Here is a 16,158-nt window from a genome sequence, read left to right as displayed (position 1 = left end):
GGCTAATTATAAAGCAGGATGGGGAGGCTGATAATTGTAGCAGGGTCTACAGATGTCACCACAGGCAGGGAGAAACCTTCCAGCATCCAGACTGAGGGCATGGACAAGAGTCACTGGAAAAAGACTGTTCCCTTCCACAAAGAGCTTCTCAAGGCAGGAATCTAACAATTCAGGAGCAATAGATTTGTGAAATGAGGTAGGCTGGTACTAGTATGCCAACTGCCCAATCCCCTAAACCCAGGACTCAAATGAAGCATTATTTAGAGTGACTCCAAAAAAATCATTCTAATGTGTCACATGGGCAACATTTATTATGTCCATAAAAGCTCATTTGAGAAATTTTTTTGCAAAAAAATATGTTTAGCCTATTTGTGAAAATTTTTTGCACAAGGATGTTTAGAGCCAATCCTATTTACAATAAAAATAGGCAATACGAGACAAGGCTCAGCGATGCCATTTTTAAAAACCCTAGAAATAAAAAGTGCCAGGCTCCCCTCCTGCTACCTTTGCGTATCAGCTATGGTGGTGGAGGAGGTGGTGCATAGGGTTATGGTTACAGGTTATGGTGCACAAGTTATGGTTCTCACAGTCTGAGTGTGGCTGCAAGGGGTGCTTGTACATCTGGCTTCTGGAACCTACCTGTGCTTGATCCAATCATAGAAGAGCACATTATTTGTGGGGAGTCACAGCTCCACACCCCAGATCCAAATGCAGCATGTTTTTGTCTAAACAGGGGCCTCCCACAACAATGCCCAGCCCACTGGTCTGACAGTTCAGTGCACAGGCCGGATCTGGCAGTGGTTGTGAGCTCAGAAGTTCTAGGACTGATTTCAGGGCCTGGCAAGGTCCCTACCACATCTGCCATTGCCCCTGTCCACTGCAGAATACTTTTAAGAGTCTAGACTCTTCATAACATTGATGGCAAGGAACTTTTTTAAAAAAGGGAAAACTTGATGAAATTAAAATAACATAAGAAAACGTACTACGGGCCCGGAGAGATAGCACAGTGGCGTTTGCCTTGCAAGCAGCTGATCCAGGACCAAAAGTGGTTGGTTCGAATCCCGGTGTCCCATATGGTCCCCCGTGCCTGCCAGGAGCTATTTCTGAGCAGACAGCCAGGAGTAACCCCTGAGCACCGCCGGGTGTGGCCCAAAAACCAAAAAAAAAAAAAAAAAAAAAAGAAAACGTACTACATAAATCATCACTGAATTGACCGAATATACCAACTAAACTATTATAAGACTACTAAGGAATATTATTAGTATTTTATCTTAGAGGAACTTTTAGACAGTGCATGTAAAAGTCCTTAAATGTTCATGCCAAATTGTCCATGTCTTATTTTCCATTGTATTAACACATGAAAAGAAAAGCCTGTATGTGTACAAAGAGAAAACACAGGGTAAATTATTAACTGGCCCATTTAGGTGACGATTATCAAAGTATTCTTAAATTTTAGTTTTATATACAAAATGTAACATAATAAAATAATGGTACAAATTAGGATTTGGAACATGTTAAGTATAGAAATTAACAAGAGTTAAAAAAGAAGAATAAAAAATGTGAAACATGGGGGAAAAGTAAGAAAAACAAAAAACAAGTATATCCCTGTTATTAAAATAGAAATTTCATTTGTTTATCATGAATATGAATAGAACAGAAGTAAATTATTTATAGTTGGCCCTGACCCCTAAAACACTACCGAGGTATGGTCCCCACATCTAACAAAATGTTTATGCAGTACATGTTAAATTGCTCTTAAATAGGTACATAACAATGTTTCATGGAGAGAAAAAAAAAGGTCAACTTTGGCTGTGTACTTTTAAGCTCCAAACACCAAATCTTCACAATAATGCTATAAAAGAACCACCACTCTCCATGACTCCAAAAAGTTTATTTTAATTGAAAACACATGTTCAGAATCAGCTAGCTATATTAGAGTTTAACATAGTATAGATATTTTTGGTTCATGAGAACCAAGAGAAGGCAAATGATTTTTCAAGCCCTTACTATTAGCATAAAGGAAGAAACCATCAATTTCGGGATAGAATCATCAAGGAAATTCTGACACTGCAGGTAAGAAGTTTTGCAAACTAGACATAGGAGATCAGAGTGTTGAAGTAAAAGTCAAGTTACCAGAGACAATAAAAATTCAAGAACTGCTTTAGAGAAACAGATTGAGTAGCTGGCTGAAAAAAATTTGTAAAGTAGTAGAAATTTGAGAGAAGACAGTGAAACTAGTTTGGGATCAGACCAGAATATCTTGGAATATGCTTTCTAGTTAGGAATTTTAGTAACTGGAAACCACAAGCTATTTCTTAAGAAGCGGACTGGTATAAGTATTCTTTGAAATAGAGATACATGGCTATCCCATGTAAGGAAAAGAATAAGGAGACAGTGCATTTTACTGGTCAAAAGACTAAAAATTTGACAGACTAATTTAGCCAAGCAATTCTATCCTTTGAATTGAGGCTGTAAGCTAGCTGTATTCCACTTCTTTTTTTTGTTTTGTTTTGTTTTTTTGGGGGCCAGACCCGTTTGATGCTCAGGAGTTACTCATGGCTAAGCGCTCAGAAATCGCCTCTGGCTTGGGGGGACCATATGGGACGCTGGGGGATCGAACCACGGTCCTTCCTTGGCTAGCGCTTGCAAGGCAGACACCTTACCTCTAACGCCACCTCGCCGGCCTCTGTATTCCACTTCTTATATTATCACAATCTACTGTCTATTCAGCCACAAAGTTTTCTCTTTTCCGCCTTACAAACTCATTCTATTTCTATTGGAAATTGTATACGAACCTGAGTATTTTGTGCATATCCAGACATTAAGAAATAGGTAACATACCTATGGTGTTGGATAGCGCACAATTTAGAACAAAGTATTTGCTATATTATTAGAAGTTTGTGGTAATAGAACTTTTAGCCAGTATCTATATTCTCAGATATGTAATAAAAATTTCAGTGACCTGTACTGTTAATAAAAATTAGCAGTACCTTATATTTGTTCAACCAGAGTTTGGACCAGGGTACTCCATATGGCAACCTGAATAGTGCTACGAATTATCCCTGAGGAAAGAGCCAGGAGTAAGCTGTGAGCATGGCCAGGTGTGGCCCAAATAACAAAAAATAAAATGACAAAGGTCAAAGATACAACCCAGCTGTATAGCACATGTTTTATATATATCAAACTCTTGTTTCAAGGCTACGGAGAAAGTGCAAGGGTTCAAGGGCTGCCTTACATGCAGCCAACTCCAGTTGATCCTTGATCCCACATCCTTGACTCCTGAGCACTGCCAGGAGTGATCTCACAGCAGAGGTAGGAGTACGGCCTGAATACCACCAGCTGTGATCCAAAAATCCAAAAACAAACCACTTGTCTCCCCCAAAAAAGTCAGGACATATGGTTCAATCTCTAGCATCCCTAAAAAGAGAACTATATGACTAGTAGCACCACTTACTTCTCAAAGAGTTCCTTATCTAAACCAAAGAATAGCTATGCTTTTTAATTCTCTCCAAAATCATACAACCTAACACTAGAGACACATGAGTCAAATCATTAAGTCTAATGAATATCTTCAGACATTAGACTTAATTCTTGTCTGGAACCCAAAATGGAGACTACTTGCTTGCCTTAATAAATTTGCAATAAACTGAATAACAAATTATAGGATAGTTGTTTATGCAGAGAGTAAGAATCTCAATGAAATTCTATTTTGAAAAGCCTCATAGAAACTCATACACTAGCTTTAATCACATTTCTCTCACTAAAAGTAACCTCACTAATTACTGATTTGCAAGTCTTACTATCCTTAAATATTTTCCTCAAAAATAGCTATTTCAAATATGTAAATATGTATATCCTCATAATTCCAATACTCTACTGGAATATAGTATTACCCAACAGTCATTTTATCTATGTACCTTTAATACAAGCATAAACAAGCAAAAAACTGGTTGGCTAAATCTCTAAAGGTAAAATATTTTTTGAATATACATATAGTCTCAAATTTTGACAAATTCTGTTCTTTCAATTTGGACACACTAATGTAGCAGGTTTCTTAGAAGTACTAGATCTAGGGTAAATATTAGACTAGTACCATTTTAGGTAGATAAAATTTTTCAAGGAACTAAAACTATTTTCATTTGGCTTATTAATTTTTAAATCATTTTTGGTAAAGTTTCAATTATAGCTTGTTACTGGCTTCATGTTAGATTGGTATGTAAATAAATCACAAATAAAAGAATTCATACTGAATATTCAGACTTTTAAAAAAGCTCAATAATTAAGGGTGATATTTTAAAATATGCGAATAAATATGAACTATATGCATCAAGATAGTAAATCATACATTTCAGTTGCTTATCCAAAACTTTATTTTCATATCTTTGTTACATAAGTCCTACAGGGTTTTAGCCCACTTAATATTTTGATAAACTAACAAATCCAAAGAAGTTATACTACCAAATTAAGAAAGTAGCAACTGACAATCCATTATAAATTTTTAAAAAGGCAAATTTAGGGGCCAGAGCGATAGCACAACGGTAGGGCATTTGTCTTGTATGTAGCTGCCCAGCATGGACCTGGGTTTGATTCCCAGCATCCCATACAGTCCCCTGAGCCAGGAGCAATTTCTGAGTGCAGAGCCAGTAGTAACCACACTGAGTGTCACTAGGTGTGCCCCCCCCCAAAAAAAAGCAACAAAAATAATACAAATTTGGAAAACAGATATGATTCCCAGAATATTGCAGGTAATGTAAGTGATGATAATGTTGAAAACATAGGATCTGGTAATTTTTAAAGCGACACTACACACTTTTTCACTAACCATCATCCCAAGATAAGTCTGAGAAGAAAATACACAAACTATTGACATAATAAAAATAACTAGTTGGGGCCAGAGTAATGGCGCAACCATAGGGCATTTTACCTTGCACACAGCTGATACAGGACAGACCTGGGTTCAATCCATGGCGTCCCATATGGTCCCCCAAGCCAGGAGCAATTCCAGAGCGCATAGCCAGGAGTTACCCCTGAGCAACATTAGATGTGACCCAAAATCAAGACAACAAACAAAAACAAACAAACAAAAAACTAGTCAACAATTATAAGCTATTCGTGACATATTTTAAAATCCCAATGTTCTAAGACAATATGCTCTATGATGGCTTTGCATATCTCCTGACAATCAATCATGTATTATTTCTCTGTTGTATAACTCAATTTGGAAGCATGGACTTAAACTAGGTTATTTTGTGTTTGGGCCATACTGGGCTGGAGCTCAGAGCTTACCCAGGCTCTGCAATCAAGGATTAGTCCTGGCAGAGTTTGGAGGATCATAAATGCAGCTGAGATTGAACCAAGGTTGGCTGTGGTAAGGCAGGAGCCCCACTCTCTCTGGCCCCTATGCCAGTATTTAATACACTGAAAATTATTTGCCTAGATCAGCGCCCATCAATCTGTTTTACACTTGTAGAAACATCATCTGCCCTGCATAGGAGTCCACAGTCTAGAAATTATAACCAAAGTGATTGGTGAGTGGTTTTGAACCCCTCTACATCAGGGGACTCACAGCAACATGTGGACCAGTAACAGAAAACCACTGTGCTAGGAGGTGATACTGGAATTTCATTTAATACAAAACCGTTTTAACATTCCTGAGTATGCAAAAATGATGCCATTCTATGTTCTATGTATGTGCATTATATTTTTATGTATGATCTCAATTTCCAAAATATAAAGACTATTATGCAAACTTTCATAGAAGAACCGAGGGAAAAAGAGATCAAATAGCTAGTTGTAGCAAGTATAACCATTTTTGTACTGACATCTTTATGGATCTTAAAGTTTAACCAATATTTAATTCTCACAAAAAAATTTTTTGGACTTTCATTTTTACCTTACTTTTCAAGAATTTAGGGACAGTGCACTTTAACTAGCCCCAAAGCCACTACTTTTGACTTGTGCTAGACTTTAAAGACCAATGAACAATGGACATAGGACCATTGATATTAAACAAGAAATCAACATTTCATTAAATTAATGTTTAGATTCAATAATAATGACACTGCAAATCATATAAGATATAGTAACTTTCAGGGGGTGACAAGATAGGACAACAGATAGGGTACTTTTCTTCTTGTATGCAACTGGCCAGATTCAATGCCTGGCATCCCATATGACCCCCAAACATGGCCAGGAATAATTCCCGAGTGCAGAGTCAGGAGTAACCCCTAAGCACTGCAGATGTGCCTTCTGTCACCAAAAAAAAAAAAAAAAAAAAAAAGAAAAGAAAAGAAAAGAAAAAAGAAAAAAATTATTTTTTTTAATTGAGACCAATGTGAATTACAAGTCTTCCACAGCTGTATTTCAGGTACATAGTGACAGTGAATTGGGGCGATTCCCACCACCAGTTTGACCTCCCTCTGCCCTAGTTCCCATCATGCTTCTGCCACTCTTCCTAGCATACCTCCAATTCCTCCACCATTAGCTGCCTGGACTACTAATGTAACAGGTTCATTTAGTGTATAGCTTGTGATAGTTAGGGTCTCTTAATTTTATTGTCATTGACTTTGGTTTGAGTATTTAGGTCTCACCATTAAGAAAAGTTTTAAAATGATATGCATTTCATATACAAATCTGAAACCTATTTCCAAGAGGGCAGAAGGGTAGCAAATATGGATTACAAGTTATTTAACAATGACTTATTAGTTATTAGTTATTTACCCAATAACTCATTACCTCTTTTTATGTTTCAAGCATGACTTGCATCCACCATTTGAAGAGAATGAAGCACATTTCTAAGTTTACTGCCACTTATAAAGTTTTGCCTTTTTAAGTTTGCTTTTTAATTTCTAGATCTATTCCCATTACTCATTGGGCAATAATGATTCATTGTTAGTACATTTCTTTCTTTTTTTTTTTTTTTTTTTTTTACCCAACCCCAGTACATTTTTTAAAAGTAAAATCCTTAGGTCAATTATACTTACCATCTTCCAGTTTGTTTTACCATTCGATCTTCTAATTTCTGTAGCTCTGATGTATAAGTCATGATTCGAGTGTTGCAGACCATGAGATTCTTAACTCCACGCAGAATCTGGTCTTTCTGAGTGCTCAGAGAAAGGAGTTTCCGTATTCCTTCTTGCATCCGGATTTCAAAATCAATTTTTTCTTGAAGGCTGTATTCCTTAAAAAAATATTTTTAAGATAAATAAATACCCCAAATAAAATGTTATTGCTTTGGGGTCCTCAAACTTTTTAAACAAGGGGCCAGTTCACTATCCCTCAGACCATTGGAGGGTCTGACTATAGTAAAAACAAAACTTATGAACGAATTTGTATGCACACTGCATATATCTTATTTTGCAACGAAGAAACAAAACAGATACAAATACAATATGTGGCCCACGGGCCATAGTTTGAGGACCACTGCTAGTCTTGGTACTTTGCTATGGTTACCTAGGAAAGTTCATATAATCATTGATATGAACAAAATATACCACATGTACATACTAGATAGTGGCATTGTGAGATGTCAAGATATATTAATGAGAATTAATTAATCAACAAAAAATTTTCTGAAGGAGCAGTTGTTCAAATAGATTCTAATCAGGATTCTAATTGGATTCTAATCAGGCTCTTGGTCACATTTATCCACAAAAGTAAAAAACTCAGGAACATTTTGGTAAAATAAATTTTGCTAACTTGAACAAATTTTTAGTAAAATTTTAGCATAAATAAAATCTCAGAAACACGTATAGTGGAAGCACAATGCTTAGAAAATGTAAGAAGCTGTAACCACCTGGAACAAAGACTTGGTATAAAGTTTTATATATGTTGGTTTTAGTTTTAAAAGTCATCTTGAAACAATTTAATAATTTTAGTTTTGAAAGGCATTTATTATAATGTTATTATAAGGGTCTGACTCTGCATGTACATTTAAAATGCAAGATTAAAATTCCATAAACTAAAACATATTGCTCTGATTATTTCATAGTGGCTCTTTAATTTTTTAATTATAAACTGTAAGGCACTGTTTGTTGACTATGCAGCAATGCCCCAGTATGTCTGTTCCTTAAATTCAAGTGACCACTATAGCTTTTTTCATAAAAGAAAAATATATAATTTACCTTTTAATTGGGATCAAAAATGAATGTAAGCCAGTAACAAAAGTTCTGAATATTATAAATACAGTCTTTTGAAGAGGAAAAGCTGAAATTTAAGAGAGCCATCGTTCATGAAGATTTTCAGAAAAGAGAAATTACAGAGGATTGAACTTGACTAGCCAAATTAATCAACTGTACTATTCACATGTAGAAAAAAACCAGATCTGTTTAATTACCTTCTGTAATTACCTCATTTAATCGCCACATAAAAACTTTATCTTGCAATATAATTCAAAACTACTGTACTATAAAAATGCAGTGATTTGCTGGCTTGCCTTCTTTCCATGTGACTAAATTTAAACACCTCCCTAACATGTTTTTAGGATTCGTCAGCCTCAAAGTCGATTCTTCTTTAATGTAAAACGTAATTAATTACAAAAGTTCTCTGTGATCCATATGTCTCTCATATGTAGTTAAGTCTGGCAGGCTTGGTTATTTTCAAGGGTGCAACTTGAGGCTGGGATGAAGAGCTTTAATTAATAATTCAAATGTAAACATACACATCTGGTGCCAGGAGTGTAATTTTGGTTTTAGAATGCTCAAATCAGGCAATCAGTTGACCTGGGACATTGGTTCTGTACTCTGACTGAACCTCGGTCAGAAATGACCAAGTGCCCAACCTATGATCTACACCAGAACCAGGGGATTTTTGCAAGTCTGAACATTAAAAAAATTTCCTTTGGCAAAGAATGAAGTCAGGAATGATGCTGGTTTTTACAGCAATCTGCAAAGTTGTAGTAACTTTAAGGAACCAGTAGGTGGATAACTGCCACAGGAAGAAATTAGTTTGGGTATCTGGGGTTTCTATTTTGTAAATAAACATTTTTCTCTTCATCACTTATGGATAAAAGCTTGGCCAGATGAGAGAGAGACTTGGGAAGTAGTCAAAGAAGTCAAAAGTCAGAATTTTGGGTTTGTTTTGAACATTGGTCAAATGAAAAGTGACCTCTCTCTCTGAAATAAATATTAGAAATCTATCATCTTTCAGTTCACTATGACCCAGATTCTGCCTATTTATATAAAGTTTTATTAGCACACAATCGTGCCCATTCTTATCCACTGGCTACTTTTTAAGCTAAAATATCAAGATTAAGTAAGTTTAACAGACTGTGATAGGGAAAGCTGAATTTATTTTCTATGTGTCCTTTTACAGAAATTATTGATTCACTAACTGGGCCACATTTACTTAAATAAGAAACTACAATGCTACCTCCAAGGCTTACTATGAGCCAGCTGGATCTGGGAGAAATGACAAAAGCAGAAGAAATATTTGCATCTGGAGCAGAAACAAAAGAGGAGTCATGCATGATATTGTGCTAGGTAGTTCTGGCTAAAAGAGGATTTATGATTCAGAAGCCTTATCTTTAGATAATAGTGGGTGAGAAAAGTTTCTGGGGTAAGAAGTGGTTGCCTACTACTATCCAGAGTGAGAAGAATGATCATGTGGACTCAGAATCCCACTGCATAAAGAGCAAAAATAAATTAAATCATCACTGCTGTGGCCTCAGTCATAGAGTCAGATGCCATAGTAATTAAAGCCTGTTTCCCTGCATCCATTCCATTCAAGAGTGTTTGAATGAGAGTCCCCAGAAGAGCAGAAAGTTGCAAGAGAGTTATCCTTTTGTATATACATGTATTTTGGCTTTTGGATCACACCCAGCTGTGCTCAGGGGTTACTCCTGACTCTATGCTCAGATTGCCCTGGCAGGCTCAGGGGACCATATGGGATGCTGGGATTTGAACCACCATCCTTCTGCATGCAAGGCAAATGCCCTACTTCCATGCTATCTCTCCAGCCCCTTTTCTTCAATATTTTAAATAAGAGTTTGTAATCAAGTCAAGCAATAACCTGTAGTATAACATAATCCTAGTCTTAGATTTAAAATCAGGCTGGTAAAAATAAATGGACAGATCAAGGCTGAGAATGCAACCAAAAGATATTGATTAAGCACTGAACAACTATGCAGAAAAGGTTTATAAACAAAGCTATACTTTTTAAAAATTTTTGGTTTTTTTAGCCACACCTGACAGTGCTCAGGGGTTACTCCTGGCTCCAAGCTCAGGAATCACTCCTGATGGGTTCAGGGTGGTTTATAGGATGGGTCAGCTGAGTAAAGGCAAGCAACCTACCTGTTGTGCTATTACTCTGGTCCCACAAAGCTATACTTTTTAAGAACTAGGATAAGGGGTTCTCTAATTTATTTGGCCTATGACACTGCCTGGAAATAAATTTTCTCTAAGCAAAAAGAAAACACCCCATACTGTACCGAAGGTCACTGCTGCCTCCTTCAGTTGTGGGGCACTTTGAGAAACACTGTTGGTTATTAGGCAAATGAGACAAAAAAATAAATAACCACTGTTGAAATTAAGCAAAAAAAAAAAATTTTTTTTTTTGGTTTTTGGGTCACACACGGCAGCGCTCAGAGGTTACTCCTGGCTCCATGCTCAGAAAGCACTCCTGGCAGGCTCAGGGGACCATATGGGATGCCAGGATTCGAACCAATGACCTTCTGCATGAAAGGCAAACGCCTTACCTCCATGCTATCTCTCTGGCCCAACATTAAGCAAAATTTTAAACCACACTTACACATATAAAAGTGTGGGTATGGCACTTGTCTTGAATAAGGTGGGCCTGGGTTCAATTCCTGGGATGCCATATGATCCAACAGGACCTGCCAGGAGTGATCCTTGATCACAGAGCCAGGAGTAAGGACTGCCTGAGCACTGCTGGGTGTGATCCAAAACAAAAACAAAAACAAAAACAAAAAAATCAGGGTTGCTGCAAGTAAGATAATTAACCTAGACAGAAATTATCTTTCACCTAACAAATGAAGTTAAGCCAAGCAAATTAAGTGATGAAGGTGGAGTAGAGTTTAAACTATACATGCTCTCAAAAAAATTGGAAATTGTTAATAGTGATCCAATTATGGGGAATGGGATTGAAGAAAATTGTTAAAATTTATAATTCTCTACAGTTTAATATGATAGCATTACTTCTCAGGTGTTATTAAAATTTCAAAAGCTTAAATATTTGTGTGCAAAGGTAGGTGACTGTCCCAATTTGTTTAGATGAATGGAACTAAAACCAGAAAAAAAGAGCGTTCTCTCTCTGTCTCTCTCTCTTCTCTCTCTGTCTCTGTCTCTGTCTCTCTCTGTCTCTCTCTCTGTCTCTGTCTCTGTCTCTGTCTCTCTCTCTCTCTCTCTCTCTCTCTGTCTCTCTCCCCTCTCTCAAGCATATTTGCAGTGTTGGATACTATGCTAAATACTTTTAAAGAGTTCTTAAAGTCAAGTCATTTTTGAATAAAAGAACATCATGCCCATTCTCCAACTGTGGAAACTGAGACTCAGGTGAGACAGGTAACAGATTCATAAGCATCACTATACAACAGGTAAGGGAGATTTGACCTTAGTCTGACTACAAAGCCAATCCTAGAGCTACAGGTAATCTTACATGACTCCAAGTTTGAGTGAGTCTAGGGTCTGTGACACCTAAATATTGTTTGTTCTATTCCTAACAGATGGCAGATTCCTAATATTAAAGTAAATGGAGCAAAAAAAAAAATTCAGCATTAGCCAAGTATAAAACGTTTACTAATCTATAATATTCCTATTAGACAGAAATCAATAACTATGCTTTGCAATTAGGGGAAGATGTGAGCCCCCCCCACCCCCCTAGCTACATTTAGCCATTTGGAGACCATTGTCTGTAGTACTTAAGACTGTTATGCTGCTCTGGGGTACATAATGTGAGGAGGTAATTGAACTTGCATTGCTTTTTATCTAAAGCCCCTATTATTTTCCTTCAGTATCAAACAGAAGGAATGTCACAACTAAATTAGTTGAATTTCTTGCTACCTATAAAAGTATTTAATGTTCTACCTTTCTACAGGTAAACAAGACAGCCTTTTTGTATATTTATTTACTTAAATCTCAAAGAGCTACACATATTTCATGATCTTAGCTCCCGTATCATTCCTAAGTATAACTGCTGCACACAGCTCAAGATAAATAACAGCACAACTAAATGACTGCATCAAACTTATATTAAGTGTACGCCTCAATAGGTAATTAACTGGAAGTCTAGAAGATTTTGTTACCAAGACTGCCAAAGCAAAGGCTATGATATAGGAAAAGTATTTTACATAAAACTCTTTGTTTTTGTTTTTTTTTTTTTTTTTGTGGTTTTTGGGTCACACCCGGCAGTGCTCAGGGGTTACTCCTGGCTCCATGCTCAGAAATTGCTCCTGGCAGGCACAGGGGACCATATGGGACGCCGGGATTCGAACCGATGACCTTCTGCATGAAAGGCAAACACCTTACCTCCATGCTATCTCTCCGGCCCCACATAAAACTCTTTGAACTTTTTTAAAATATTGATATGAAAGGCACAAGTTACGAATAATGGTAGTTAAGTGTTTCATGGGCAACTTTAATTTTCACAGTATTTCTAAAATCTTCCAAACAATTTCGTATTGGCTGAGGAAATTTCCAGATTTCTAACAGAATGGCTTGCACCATATGAATTGTTAACAGCGTACCAATTTTTTTGACTGCAAAGTGATATTTAAATGATTCAATCTACATCTGAGATAGGTAAAAATGGAAAGCAAGATGTAACCAAGAATTCATATTCTGTTTCTTTCCAAAGCTTAAACTTAGGGCTTAGAGAAAGAAGTATAATATAACATAACTGAGATTTCCAAGAAACAATGTTATGTTGATCTGTATTAAGTAAAAGTATTTGTAATACATGTCACAGGGTTAAAGAGCCATCATCAAAATACTTTCCTAAGCATGTTCAAGAGTCCTTTCCTTTCTAATTATTTGGAAAAGAATGCAGTGCCAAACCTGCAGCTTTTCAAAAAAGTTCAGAGATTGCAGTTTGTTTCTTCACTCGCCCCAGAGTACCTGTGGGCTTGCAGGCCTCGCTCAGAAATAAACAAAGGGCACATTTGGGGGAAATAAATTCTGTTCTGGGAATGATGCTTCATATAGATAAGTATTTCCATTCAGTGCCTATGTTTTTGCAAATAATTCAATAATGTATTTTAGATAAATAGCAATAGATGTATCATGGGTATAACTTTATAAAATTCCTTAATGCTCTTTAAGAATCTATAAATCAAGTCTGGTGATAGCATAGAACTATGATTCCCTGGAGAAACTGAACTCAATAAAATCATTATCTTATATATATATATATATATATATCTTATAAGATCATATAGATATTTATATATAATATAAATAAACTAAATATATTATATATTACCTATATAAATATATATCTTATAAGATCTTATGCATATCTTATATATAAGAAATATAATATAAAGAACTGAACTCAATAAAATCATTATATATATCTTATAAGATCTTATAGATATCTTTTTTTTGTTTTTTGTTTGTTTGTTTGTTTGTTTTTGGGGGATCACACCTGGCAGCGTTCAGGGGTTCCTCCTGGCTCTAAGCTCAGAAATCGCCCCTGGCAGGCACATATGGGATGCCAGGATTCGAACCACGGACCTTCTGCATGAAAGGCAAATGCCTTACCTCCATGCTATCTCTCCGGCCCAAGATCTTATAGATATCTTATATATAATGTAAATAAACTGAATATACAAGTATTTATCTTATAAGATCTTATAGGTATCTTATATATCATATAAATAAACTAAATGTATACATATATTATACATGACCTATATAAATATATATCTTATAAGATCTTATATATAATATAAAATCAAAAATCAAAAAGAAATAAAGTGGGAGGGTGGTGGGCAGGTGCATCCTGCAACCCACCAGGCACCTGCATCTGCAGCATCACTGCAACATCCGGGGCCTCACACCCACCTCGCTCCCGTCCGACTCACCTGCGGGGCGGGTCGCCCCACCAGGCCGCATCCGGGGTCCTCCATAGCGAGCAGCGCCAACGGAGATTCGAAAAGCCCGCGCCGGGCCTGGGAGAAGCTGCGCGTGCGCAGTCCGCGCGCCCCCCCGCCTCCAGAGCCGGAAACCTGAGACCCTAGGAGCCGGCGGCCACCTTAAAGCTCTTTTGAGCTTCTGGGCGGGGCCTGGGCGGGGTGGGCGTGTCTACTCCATGAGTGGGCGGGCTGTGGCGCAAAGACTGGCCAATGAGCACATGTTGTGGTGGCTTATGGGCGGGACCGGGGAAAGTGAGTGGGCTGAGTGGGCGGGTCTTAACGCATGGACTGTCCTATGAGCACAGGTCATTGGATAGTGATTGTGGGCGGGGCCTGGACGTGTGAAGGCGTGGGTAGACAGTGAGTGGGGCGGGTCGTTGCGCAAGGATTGGCCAATGAGAGCAGGTCGTGGGGCAATTTCTGGCCAATGAGTGCACGGGATTAGCTAGGTATTTAGGGGGCGTGGCCTTGGAGGCTTGGAGGCGCGGTCTTTGGCTGGGATGCAACTGAGCATATCCAGACCTGGACTTTTGTGGAAAGCATCCCAAAGCCTCTTCCCGAAAGAAAGCTGCAGTTTCTGGGCTCCTGGCCTTTCACAGGGTCTTTTGCTCCCCATTCCCAGTGTTTGCATGATTCCAGAGTTTTCCACCCAAGAAGTTTGCGTTGTTTTGACTTGCAATTGGCCTCTGCGTTGCTTTCCCACTTAATAGCCACGGTGACAGCAGCATGGAATGACAGTCACTCCCATCTCTCCAGTCCATTTTCTGGCTATCTCTAAAAGCCAGGAGGAAGACTAATGGAAGAGTTTTGTTATTGAGCACGGTGGGAAAGTATGGAATCCTTAAAAATAAAAATTCATATTGATTTTAATTATTTAATATTTAATTAAAAATAAATCTCAGCTTTGGGAAATGCTCATCTCCTGTGCCCTGTGATGTGGTTCTCTGGATGTGGAATCTCTGGCTGATTAATTGGTTGTTTCTAACTTCCATCCAAAAGAGAAGTCTCTTTTCGCCATTGTTGTGCAAATATGATGGGTGTTCTTTAAAGGTAGAAATGGCCTTTTGCTATTAAATATCTTGAGGGTCGATACAGAGATGAGAGAGAAAAAAATGAAAAAACAAAAAGGAAAATCCTTCTGTCTTAAGTGTGACTGATATTTGATCCTATGGCCTTCAAAGAGAAACAATTTTTCTTAGGCGAGAACTTTATTTTACTTAGGATTTCACCATTTGGATATTAGAAGATCCTAGCTTAGGGTGTTGTGCAGGGAGAGTGTGGAAAATGATATAATAGAAGGGATAATAGAAGAATGATTTGAAAAAAAATAAAGCCCTTGGTCTCTAAGACAGGTAATAACTTCTGAAGGTTGGGACCAGGGAGGCCAAGGCTTCTGGACAGGCAAAAAGAAAACTGTATGAAAGATCTAGAATAATAGACTCCAGCTTTGCTCTGTGCTAATGTCTATGAGGGGGAACCCTATTTAATATTTTTAATAATTTTAATAAATAGTTATTTAATATTAATTAAAATTTAAAGTTAAAATTAAAGTGCCAGTTTTAGCGCATTCTTAAAACTCATTGTCCTTGATCTATCTTGATTTTCTCCTTAAAATAGTATCTTGAGATTTTGGGTTTTATTTTTTCCCAGCATCCCCTCTTAGAACTCAAACTTCTTTTATTTCTTGCTTGAGACAGTCTCTCTTGAGCCTGTGCTCAACTGCCCACTGATGGTGCCCTCTCAGCTATCAACTATCCCAAGTGGATAGTTGAGTTTTGGATTGCATTAGAGGCATTCACAATATCACAATATCACAAACCCTTTTATAAATTATTGGTTGATAGATGTATTTCTGATGATAGAATTGCATTTTTTCATAAAATAATGTTCAAACCTAAATACCCAAACCAAAGCCGACGACAATAGAATCAAGTACCCAAAGTACAACAAACTAGACACAAAAGGGACCTGTTACACTAGCAGTTCAGGGGGTCTAAGGGTGGGGGTATGCGAGGCATGCTGGGAAGAGTGGTGGAAGCATGCTAGGAACTATGGCAGAGGGAGGTCAACAG

At 37.5% G+C, this 16,158-nt stretch overlaps 1 protein-coding gene across 1 annotated transcript in view; it reads right to left on the bottom strand.

The window, feature by feature from the left end:
• Positions 1-14,702, bottom strand: part of RTKN2 (rhotekin 2) — a 73,499-nt gene extending 58,797 nt beyond the window's left edge. Inside the window, exons 1-4 of the mRNA XM_049764558.1 lie at positions 14,609-14,702; positions 14,260-14,506; positions 14,016-14,187; positions 6,984-7,180 (exon numbers count right to left, since the gene is read on the bottom strand). Of these exons, the coding sequence (XP_049620515.1) occupies positions 6,984-7,180; positions 14,016-14,187; positions 14,260-14,506; positions 14,609-14,702 (710 nt within the window). The remainder of the gene's footprint in view (positions 1-6,983; positions 7,181-14,015; positions 14,188-14,259; positions 14,507-14,608) is intronic.
• Between the last annotated feature and the right edge of the window lie 1,456 nt (positions 14,703-16,158).

Source organism: Suncus etruscus, chromosome 17 (assembly GCF_024139225.1).
Source record: "Suncus etruscus isolate mSunEtr1 chromosome 17, mSunEtr1.pri.cur, whole genome shotgun sequence".
Taxonomy (NCBI): domain Eukaryota; kingdom Metazoa; phylum Chordata; class Mammalia; order Eulipotyphla; family Soricidae; genus Suncus; species Suncus etruscus.
The sequence above is the reverse complement of the archived record's forward strand: the minus strand, read 5'-3'. Positions and strand labels throughout refer to the sequence as shown.